The sequence below is a fragment of the Struthio camelus genome, chromosome 16 (genome assembly GCF_040807025.1).
Source record: "Struthio camelus isolate bStrCam1 chromosome 16, bStrCam1.hap1, whole genome shotgun sequence".
NCBI lineage: Eukaryota > Metazoa > Chordata > Aves > Struthioniformes > Struthionidae > Struthio > Struthio camelus.
Window position 1 is genome coordinate 18,924,260 of NC_090957.1, and position 12,112 is coordinate 18,936,371.

The 12,112-nt window shown below is 34.7% G+C and overlaps 1 protein-coding gene across 6 annotated transcripts in view; it reads left to right on the top strand.

Moving 5' to 3' along the window:
• The window catches only part of BRIP1 (BRCA1 interacting DNA helicase 1), a 78,987-nt gene extending 67,881 nt beyond the window's left edge, over positions 1-11,106 (top strand). For all 6 annotated transcript variants that reach the window (XM_068910182.1, XM_068910179.1, XM_068910176.1 and 3 more), the window contains 4 exons: positions 2,520-2,632; positions 5,064-5,146; positions 6,514-6,840; positions 7,654-11,106. In XM_068910182.1, coding sequence (XP_068766283.1) covers positions 2,520-2,632; positions 5,064-5,146; positions 6,514-6,840; positions 7,654-8,543 — 1,413 coding nt within the window. In that variant the 3' untranslated portion in view covers positions 8,544-11,106. The remainder of the gene's footprint in view (positions 1-2,519; positions 2,633-5,063; positions 5,147-6,513; positions 6,841-7,653) is intronic.
• The last annotated feature ends 1,006 nt before the right edge of the window (positions 11,107-12,112 follow it).

A 12,112-nucleotide genomic window follows, 5' to 3' on the forward strand; every position in this document is an offset into this window, starting at 1 on the left:
GGCTAATACTTTGAAAGCATTTCCTCCTCTGATGTGCTCAGCCCCAAAATACTGCATCTTACGTCAAAAGGTACTGACAAGAAAGAGCTCTACGAGTAAAATAATATTGCTTTGATCACAAACAGACTACAAAATGCACCATAAGTCTGGAGAGATTGCTGTAGCTTAATCCATTTCTTTGGCCCCTCCAGTTCTGTGTCAAAGTCAGATCTCTGGAAATCTTGCAGCGACAGAGGTTCTTTTTCTGCACTTCTGCAATGTGTGGAAAGATCGAGTCTATATATTAAACCACAGTGTATGCCTGCCTCCTGTTAACTGTGAGTAATATGAATGTTTCTTGCCAGTATTAATGTTCACCCTGATGAGCTTGTTGGAATTCCTTCGTTAGGGGTCAGAACACCACATGGCCGTGATAGTGGTATTGTGTAACGAGGCAGGAGTCCTTTCGACACTCGCCTCCTGGTTAATGTTTGAAATATGGCTCCTTGCAGCCCATGTTTGTTTTTCAGCTGCAGAAAAATAGTGAATGAAGCTACTTTCTTGTGCAGATTATAGTGTTTTCTTGCTAGCAGAAAAGGAGTTCACAACTTATTCCCCTTATTTTGACCTGTTTCTTTGCTACTCATGAACTTGAAGCTTGCCATTCAGGGGGCAATCTGGGGCAGATGTTTGCAACCTGCAGTAGAAATTGTTGGTCGTTCTCTTGGTGGATGGGAAGGGGTGTGGAAGGAAGTTTGTCTTCACAGCAAGACAGTTGAAGAAGCGTGGCTTTTCATCTTCCCTCATACTGAATTGTCCCAACGTTTAGTCAGTGAAGTGTTTGTTTCCAGACCCCAGAAGGTCATTCCAAACTGGAAATTACAGTCGGGGCTGCTAACGTTCAGTACTTTGGGGAGGCCGTTTTGTCTCTGAAATGCTTCCTTACCTTCTGTAGAAGAAGAGGTTATGTTTGCTTAACCCTCACTTGAGAGAAGTATGGTCTGGTCTCAGCAATAGATTGGGACTCAGCCTTTGTGATAAAGGAAAGGATAAAGTTCTACGTTATATCATTTATTTCCAGATGAGCAAGTAAAGCAGAAAATCACAATATTGGCCATATTAATGGTTATCCTTCTACCGCTAGCACAGAGATTGGGATAAGTGTGTGTGTTGTGTTATTAAGTGTAAATTATTTGGGCAAATTGCATGTTACAAATAACTTGAAGAGTGAAAGCTATAACTGGTCAGAATGTAAAATATAAAGTTGAAACTGAAGCTTTTGAGTTTTTTTATAGTTAGAAAGCAGCAAAAGAATCAAGTTCTCTATATTAAGCCATTCTTATTAAAGTACATCCAATTTCTATTTTCACCAATGGTATAGATAAATGTTTATTTACTACAGGTGCAATCTTTCCTTGAAAAAGAGAGTTGTGAAATTTATACAGAACATTTTCAAATTCCAATGGCTTCATAGCAGATCTGTTGACAAACACGCCGTTTCTATTTCTGTTGTATTCGGTCCTTTTAAACTGCAGTCATGAGTCAACTGAATATTTTAACTTTACAGCTTGGAACACTTTTTGTATGTTTTTTACTTGATGCCATTCATTTATAATGGATAAATGGATAGTAGTACTTTTAATATTGTTGGAGGTTATGTATGGTTGTCTGTTTGTGGTGTACTTTCCATACCTCTCATATTGCATCACGCTGCCAGCTGATGAAATAAACCTTGGTAAGTCTATATGACAAACCCCATGTCTAAAATGTCATTGTTTTGCATGTTTAAGTGGTAAGAAGCGGTAATCCGCTTTACTGCATTATTTTCAGAGCTGTTTTGTAAAGCTGAGGTAGAAGGTGAGGTGATCTCGGTGCTGTAGTTTTTTTTTGTCTGTGCAGTGGTATGAATTGAGCATGTGAAAAAATTCAGCAAAGTGAGAAAGTTATAGCAAAATGCCTGGTAGGGATGCAATTGTGCTGACAGAAAAGAATTTTGTCAGCTTATTTTATATGGCTCATAGACTAGTGGAACTGTGCTGGCAGAAGAACTTGAGTTACTCATGATGAATCTGTAGTTGGGTTTTGCTAGTGAGTGCATGATGCCATAGCTATAGAGGCAGTGGCTCCGTGGCTCCAACTGGATGTAGCGTTAAGCATTTTTAAAAGGTTTTGATGACTTGTGATTCTTATGTAAATGACACTAACTCCAAGTCTAAGCTCTGCTCTTCATTTTAGTCTGGAGGTAAGGCTTAATTTAATCCTGACTAAGGGCTATTATGCTGAATTGATTAGCCATAATATAGTATGAACCAATAATGGTTCAATTTGGATAATTATTTCTACTTATGATCTGGGCAGTGCTTGGAAGAAGACTTTCTCTGGAGGTGACATTGTTTTAACCTGTTGTTTTATCTAACAAGCTGCCTGATTGTCTTCTCGTATTTACGTATTTAATCAATGTTTGCTTGGTTTCCCCCCTTTATAATATTTCCTTTGGGAAATTATTATTATAAATAATATTTCGTGATTTCTCTTTTTAGGTTGAATTAAAGAGGAAATACAATGACCAGCACAAAAATCAGAGAGGCCTTTTATCAGGGAGTCAGTGGTACGAAATTCAAGCTTATAGAGCTCTCAACCAAGCCCTGGGAAGGTAAGATAAAACGAACGTAATTAAAAATATATGTATTTATAGAGCTTCTTGTTTGCTGCACCTTTAGTGATTAATTCCTCACTGTTAACACAAAGGGGATAAATCAGACCAAAAAACTGTATTGCTGAAATGAGGTCTTCAGCTGTTCTGCACTGGCAGCTGTCTGATTTTCAGTCTGTTGTGCATTTTAGTGTTTGGTGTTTTCATTTTGCATTCAAAATCCACTTTAGTTGCAGGTTTTTTTGACAATTAGTCCAGATATGCAGCTATGAAAGTATTTGCAGAGAGAAATGATGCTTCAGCTGATAAATCAAATTAAAATTATTAGGTCTTTTCAAATACACTAATTATACTCTTGGCACGCTCAGAACAATGGTTTACAGTTTAGCCTACAAGTATTTTTGAAATGGAGAAATAGCTTTTTTTATTTTCTGAGCTTTTCGAAAGATCGGTTTAATTACCCTCATTGATCACTTCCCAAATTTAGACGTAGTGGGATAGTTTACTTTCTCAAATGAAAAAATTCCCCATAATTTTATTAACAGGATGGAATTAATTCATCCTCCTTCATCATAATGTATAATATACATGGGCAGGTACGACTATCTATCATCTATATGTGTCATAGCTAGATATATCTATCAACAGAAGTACCGACACAGATTTGTAAATAGAAAGAGAGATCTCAGCTGGAAGACACGTGCAATTTGAATTACACCTAATAAAAATGTGATGACATAAGTGAAGGTTAGAAAGGAACTTGAGAGAATATCTTTTATGTAGTAAAATCTCATTGTTAATTCATGTTGTTACAGGTCTGATTTCTTAGTTTCATCTTTGGAGAGTAAAAGCATTAGTTAAAATTTATTATTTAAGAAAAAGCTAGAGCAGCAGTGGAATGCCAATAGTAAAAAAAAAACAAATCTGGCATTTTATCACTGTGAAATGAGATTTAATTTAAAACTAGTTTTAGTGAAAGCTGTGAATTGTATAGTTAGTCATTTGAATGAAAGCTTGCTAATCTGAGCTCAGGGAGAAGAGAGACTTCCATTCCGACTGAAATGGAAAAGGTTTACCCTTTAGTAAAACAAGGGAAAATTGTTGTGTATCATATTAGACTAAGTCTTAGTAAACTGATATTTCAAGAAGGATGACAGTGCCTGATGACTGTGTTTATAAAAAGAGAAGAGTTTACTAAGTTGTTTTACATCGGAATATAGCTTATTCTGACAACTGCAGAGAGCAGTTGCTGTAGATAGACGAGCTTCCTACTGCAACGATGCCTGCAGGGACTGAAGTGAGCAGAAGCATGCTAGTCTTGACTCTGGCACTTTTCTCTTAATTCAGTGCTGTTACAGTATATGAAGTAACATAAGTCCATGAAATGAAATAACAGCCTTTGGGAATATAACAGATGGTGTGTATGGCCAGGTGACAACTGTGCTATGAATTCCTTGCAATGCTGCTTTTTCTAGAAGTGTAGGATATGTCTCCAGTGGGCATAATTCATTTAAACTATGAGTTAAAAGAACACTTAGCAATGAAAAAATGAAAAGTTGGAAGAAATTTCTTTTTCTTAAAATTGTCTTCGCAGCTTTTCTTACTGTGGGGATACTTCAAATATAAACAACATGTTGGAGAGCCAGCCATATCGCTGCCCTTTTAAGCCCTGACTCTGATGCACTTGTATTTTAAGTACATTAAGTAAATACCTTTTTCCAAAGTTGTCCTCTTGGTGGGGGATACAACGAGGATAATAATCCCAAACTATTACTTACAAATTCTTTTGCCATATTTCGTTTACATTATTACTGTTCTTTGAGAATTATTTTCTGGGTCACAATATAGAAATTCTAATGGTATTAAAAATAACATTAGTGTGTATATATAGTGACTATTGGATTATTATTGTAGGCCTCTAACGAGTGAATTACAAACTGAACAGTACCACCTAGTACTTTTATCTGTAACATTACTTATTTCATTATTAAAGATAAAGTTAAAAATAATATTTTTGTTTAAAAATAAAGTGCATAATTATTTTTTAAAAATCTGCTTGCAATTGCATCAGAGTGCTTTCTCTTTTGTTTTATACTCTTATATGTTTTCCTTTCAGTATTTTAGAGCGGAAAACAGATAACACGTATGGTGTGACTATCAGCTGAATATTTGTGGGATTTTTTTAATTTCATCTGCTTTTACCATAGTCAATTAGGAACTGAATGAAAATAAGCCTCTGTGCTAAACTCTCGTAGTGGAATTTTTGCATCTGTAACAAACGTTTTTGCTGCAAGACAATAGGAAAGCATTTCCCATATGTTTTTGCATCTTCTAGCTGGCTGACTCTGCAAGTCCTCTTCTCTGATCCCCGCAGTTTTTGGTTATATGCACTCTAATTTTATATGCACTCTTTCTTGTTGCTCACTTGTAGGTGTATAAGACACAGGAATGATTGGGGTGCTCTTATTTTAGTTGATGACCGCTTTCGGAATAACCCTAATAAATACATAACTGGTAAGATGTAAACATGTTTCTGGAAAAGTTTCTAACATGTAATACATGCTGAAAAATCAAGACTACAGAAATATGAATTTATGTGTGTATATGTGTGTACACATATACACACACACACACACACACAGTCACTACTACATTTTTATTTTGACATTGGATAAGTCTCTAGTGGATGTAGCGTTTCTTTCACCTGCTGTTCTTTCTGCCCGTAGTGAGCTTTAGTAATCAGGGTTAATTTAGATAGGAAAAGGTAAAGGCTGGGTCATTCCTAGTAATGGAATCAGTGAACATTTGCTTAGTACACAAAAAGTAGGTTCTGTTTGTAGTTTTATGCAGGCTAGAAATAAATGCAGCTGAACTACAAAAGGACATGCACAATATATTTAAAAAATTTGTTCAGGGATGCATTCATTACGTATCTTTGTTCCTGCCATGTTTATAAGAGATGATGTAAAACAGATAATGTTGCTGTCTAGTCAGCAGGTGGAGCTCAGCTGCTGTAGTAAAAGCCAAGCCATTTTCCAACATGTCTGTTTTCACTAAGAGTGTATACATATTAGTAATACATTCAAAATACGTTCAACATTTGGGAAGAGCAATTTTTTCTAAAAAGCAAAAACTTCATTAAAAAATCCATTTCCATTCTGTTGGGGATTTAAAAAAAAAAACAACAGTTAAAAATATTTAAATGTATTTTAAAACCTCAATTTTTAAACTCAAGAAAATTAAATTTGAATTCAATCTTCAATGTTCTAGTATCATCCAAACAGCTATTGTGCTTAAGACTTCTTGAATCAGAGAATTTTAAAAAATGATTACTGTATAAAATAAGAGTATGTTGCATTATTTTTAACAGCTATAGGGCTGTTGTGATTCTTTCTGAATATCCGAGTTACTGCTGAGTAATAGGAAACAAAGTTTTAAAGTCTTTATTTTATTTAAATTCTAATTTTTATCAGAGCCTGTTGATATGATTGATAATAAATTGCTATGCTCTATGTAAGTTAATTTTTAATAGTTCATGATAACAAGGAAAACGAACACACAGATGTAAATGGAGAAGGGTAATGATGTTTTGCAATGTAGCAGTTTAAACTTCAAAATAGTGTTAGTGGCAATCCTTTTTTTTTTTTTTTCTTTTAATAAAAAAGAGCAATATTATTAGTACCATTCACTAAATCGTATTCCTGGCCCTAGAAACGAAGACATACATAATGTTACTGTCATGAACAACTTCTTGAAATCTGTTTGAGTTTGTATGCACTAAACATATATAAAAATGTTTCAATTTTAGGATACTATTTACTAAAGTGAAACACCTCATATAGATTATGTAGTTCTGTGGTAACATACTTTCTTTTTCTTAGGATTATCTAAATGGATTCGTCAGCAAATCCAGCACCATGAAAATTTTGGTAGTGCGCTTGAATCCTTGGATGCATTTGCTAGCAAAAACCAAAAAGGCATTGGTGGTTCATCACAGTGCAACAGTGAATTTCTGCATGTACCTTCCAGTTCAGAAGACCTGTCACCAGCTTCTTCACTGGAGGCTACTATTCATCTGTCACCAGATGTTCCTGCTGAAAGCGAGGAGAAAAATTTAGTCCCAGAAATGAATATTTTTAAAACGATCACCTCAATTAGTCCTGCATCATCAAGTCAGCCAAGTACTGTCAGGGCAACAATGAAACAAAGTATGTTCATTTCATTTGAGAAAAACTTTATTTACAACTTTAACTATGAAAAATACATCTTTTTTTGGAAGAAAAAAAATTTTTTTTAATTAATGAGGTATTATGCTGCAAAATGATAATTATTCACCAAGGTATATAAACTGTGTTCAGCAGACTGTAAAATTAATTGTCATTCCATCTGGTTAAAACAACTTTGATAACGTGTGAGTTTATAGTAGAGTCGGAAATGCTTGTGTTAGTGAAAAATATGAAGACAAAGTGTGTTTGAAACACATGAGTATTAGCATTATCACAACAAAAAAGCTGAACTCATACAATAGATGACTGTTTAAATTTTACCTAACTTAGAAGTGTGAAATCTGAACAAATGCTTTGATTCTAGCTACATCTGATATTTGGAGATTACTAGGGAGACAGACACCTTTTATATAATCTCTTCCTTTAATAGCTTTACTTAGTAGAAGTAATTATCCATCCATTCCTAAATTTGAGGAAGAACTTGTTATTTCATTTAGGATAAGAAAGATGTAAATAAAATAAGAACACAAAGAATTAAAGATACTGATTTTTAAATCCAGTCGTGTGCATGTGCTTTGACTTTACATGTGCCAGTTAATCTATTGATTTCGTTAAGACAATTCATGCGCAAAGATAGTTGTAACATCTGGACTTTTGTTTGTATTGGATCTTAATGAGTATTATAAAATAACTATAAACCTAATAAAACAGTGGTAGTTTTGATGTGCTAAACATGTTGTAAATCAGTGGGGAGAAAGCATATACAATTAATTAATGTTTTGTGATTTTTCACAGGTGGTCAGCAAGTTGATGTAGAAGGTCAGTCTCACCATGCAACACAAAGAGAAAAACATATGGACTGCACGTCCAAAATGCTTGCCACTGAAACGGAGAGAAAAAAAAAGAACAATTGGACTAATTCTGATTTTATGAAGGAGTATTTCTGCATTAAGCCACTGACTTCAACACCTTTGTCTGTAGCTGAGAACTACATGTCCATGGCTAAAGGCAAACACAAGAAGAATGTGAATAAGGCTAGTGAACTTATTGACAGTGTAAATCAATGCCAGTCATCATTCATTACAGAACATAAACCAAGTGTACCAGCATCATGTTTGGAAACAACTAATTTTTCACTTAAAAATACTGAGGCTACAGTTGCTGAAGAGGAGGACCTTTGTAAGCCACAGCTTCATGACAGTGAAGTTAAGCCCTGTAGTGAATCCCCTTCAAAAGGGGGGAAGTCTGAACTTGTAAGGTTAGATGTATCTGCGGAAGCTGAGGATGAGGATGAGAGTATCTACTTTACACCAGAACTCTATGATGATGTAGAACCAGAGGAACAGAAAATCAGTCTGCTAATTCCGGCCAGTAGTACAGCTGAGAATTGGATTGAACATGGAAAATGCACAGTTGCTGAAGATTTTTTTGAAACCAGCACCTCAAAAACACTAAGTGTTATTAAAGAAACAATTACTGATGACATAAACACAAATTTACATGGAATAAGGCAAAATGATGAGAGTAAGAATAGTGCAGTTAATAATGTTGTAGACATAACTAGTGGAATAGAAGCAGAGCAGACACAATCTCAAGAAGCGGACACCAAAAATCAGAAAATCAGTCTTTCCAGATCACGAAATAAAGGTGTGTCATCTTTCCTATTGACCAATACTAGCACATAGTGTCAGGTTTGATGAGACATAAGGAAAAGCCTCTATGACATAGCCTTACTATAGAGCAGTCTTCAGTTTCTCGTTCTCATTGATATATGCGATCAGACTTGATTTTTATTTTTTGTTTTTCAGTATGCAAGTTATGCACCATGCAGTTTTCTGTAGATATAATTAAGATTATTCATCGTAACTGTGCTGCCAAAGGCCCAATATGATGTGTGGAAATTCTAACTGGAAGCCTGTATAGCTTTTTACCTGTAATTACAGAGTGAGGAGAAGGTTGGTCTGTTGCAGATTGAATTAGTTTTCTATTAAAAGCAATCAAACAACTGGATTTTTTTCTGAGAAAGCAAAACACCTATTTAATCCAGTTACGGTTATCTACGTTTGTTAGGGCTTTTTTTTTGTTAATTATGCAGAATAGCATCTCTGCAGATCAAGTAATATGATAGATTGAGTCTAGATTCTGAAATAGGCCAGCTGGGTTTTTCAGTACTTTGTTTCCCTCAAATTCCTTTTGTCAAAATGAGCATATCAGAAGTTGTGTAATGGTATTTGGACACATCGATATTTGATAATAATTAGAGTATTCTTATTGAACATTCTTTCTTTGTTTTATATGAAAGTTGAAATTTCTTTAAAGTGTCCTTTTGAGAGGGCCTTATTTTCTTTTTATACATATACATTTATACGGTAAGTTTATACATAATGGACTTTAAACTTTTCTTGGTGTACTTTTTTGAAGTGTTTTAAACGGTTTTTTGATTTATTGCAATCAAAGCATAAGCCAAGATTTTGCTGTAATAAAACATGGTATGCCTGATTTTCAAGAAAAGACTGTTTATTTCCACAATATATTAATATTAAGATGCTGGATTTTTACAACCTAAGACTGGTTTATAGATATTTATATATTTTGAATGAGAGCTGAGATGAAATTGTAAACTGGTCATTTTCCATACAAATTGGTCTAAATAATTCCCTGATGTCCGCTTCTATGAAACTGTGAATGTGTTCGTATCAATTTGATTTAAATTGTATCCTTTCTTTGCACAATAAATACAGCTGTATAAAATTAGATACTGTATTTGCAAGAATGGCAAGAATTGTGTTGAATTTCTTTAACGCAAGCATTCTCCTGCAGTACTCAGGATACTAAGACACTTGCTTAAAATCTTTTGTTTTATTAATGCCACCTAGGGATTACATTCCTTGGTTTAGGTTTTGTGAAATCATCTTCCTCAGGTGCTGACAGTTTTGAACTAGCTCTGCCTGTGCTTCTGCCTGATGGGGCAGAAACAAACTCTAATGCTTGGAAGCAACTTAAACATATGATACATCTGAAAATAAACACCCTTAATTTAGATTTGAGTAAATGATTGAGTATCAGGACTTTAGTACGCCAGGCAGGGTCTGTGTATAGTGGGCTGCTGGACCAGAACTGTCCCCCACCCCACGGCCACCGTGGAGGCAGCCTGGGGTGGGGGCAGCTGTGCTCCCACGAGTTGACCAGCTTGATTCTCACAGCTCTCTGAAAGATCACTTGTCTTAAAAGCTACGCTATTGTCTGTAGCAGATCATTTTTTTACGTTTATATATCAATAGGTAATCAAAGTTGCTTAAGCTTAGCTTTGTGGCTTGTCTACACATCTCACAGAATATTATCTCCATATTCATCTTTCAGAAGCTTTATGTATCTGTCTTTAAATCCCTAACATTAAAAAAAAAAAAAAATTATTCCTTTCCTTGTCAGGAGCAGATTGTTCCTTTCTTGAGTCAATGTCTTGTCTTGTGTTGCATCTTACTTTGATTAGAAACTCTTTAAGGCATGGGCCTTCAGATCAAATATTTTACAGTAATGTACATTGTCTCTATTTTATATAAAATTGTTCCTTAGCCATTGTTCTGTTTTATAATTATAGGTCTTGATATCTCACCATTCTCCTTATTAGACATTATGTTTTTTCTTGAAGAGTTTCCACCCACAAATTCACCAAACTCAAGTCCTGACCACAGCTGAGTTGCTTGGGACAACTGAGGATAATAACCCTTTGTAGTACTGCTGGTTTGGGGGGATTCTTTCGGTGTAAAGCTGTAAATTCAATCTTCATTTGTCTTTTTATCTAATTGTATCTATGGTATATAATGTCAATGATAAAAACATTTCTGTAGTTAAAATATTTATAGTAATTCAGGATACTATATTAAATACTGAGCTGCCCAGGCTGCAAACGGAAGTGAAGCAAAATCAATTTACCTTTTTTCGTAGAACTATTCATTTGGACCTCCTAAATCTATAGAAGCTAAATTATTCAAAAATGCTCTCGTACTTTGATATAATAACTGTATATGATCTCTAAAATAATCATCAAATCTTGAATTTATTGAAGGACTGAAAGTTCAGAGACACTGCAGACGAAGAAAAGCTACTGTTAGGGAAAGTGGCTACACCTGTGAAAGAAAGGTACTGTGCAGATAGAATAAAGTTCTTTAAGCTGCTAGTGTGTTGTTTGTTAAGATAAAAGAAATGTATAACATTTTAATATAATCTTTAAATGAAATATACAGATGAAATAGTGCAATGTATTCATAGTTCCTTATGGCTTGCTCTAGATTCCTTGCAGTTTGCACACTCAGCAAATACCTTTGCTTCTCATCTGAAACAAAAGGACAGTATTTCCAGGTCCTGTTAATGTAGGTAGAAGCTGAAGATATTTAACAGGCTGCAGAATCCAGCTTACAACTCATTATAATGTGGTTTTTATGTCAATATGAGCAGAGCTTCTGATTTCTGATTAGTTTGTAATTTTTAGGGTAGGACTTTCAAGCCTAAGACCATGGTTGCACTGAAACTTGACAAGAGTTGGGCACCTAACTTCCCAGGTTCCTTTGCAAAATTCCAAACTCAGTCTTTCATAGCTTGGAGCCTTATTGACTCTATAAAACATCTTATATTTTGTATCAAAATATTTCTATGTAAGTTGGTTAAATGCTTTTAGTATGATGCGTATGTTAATTACTAGCTAATGTAAATGATAAACATTGATTCAAACAGATTTCTTTCAGTATTACAAGTTCTGTATTCCTCTGAGGCAGTTCTATTTCTCAGTGTGTTTACATTTAAATGCTTCAATATACAGAGTTGCATAGCTAATATATGCAAAACAGTATTTATATTAACTTGTACTTTGGCTTGTTAGAAGGAAACACATCGCCAGCCTTGCAAGGAAGGACTTTATTGTGTTATCTGTGGAGCTGAAATATTACCAAAAGCAGAGGGTGAGATCTATATAACTGATCATTCCTGTTCTGTGTTCAGAATGACAGAATTTGTTATGCATCTTTTTACTTCCACAGCTTTGCATACTGCAGGCATATTTTAGAATAATTGATTAATTGTCCATTGGATATGGTAACTAAATAAGTTATTAGAAATACGCTTGAGACTTGCAGCAAATCTTTTCTGGGAGTGAGAGGAAGTTGTCGCAAGAAAGCAGACTTTCCCACTTGGGATCTCAGTGAAAATGACTTTGCATTCATGTAATCTCTTTCTGCCGTATTTCTGTTGCTTGATTCAC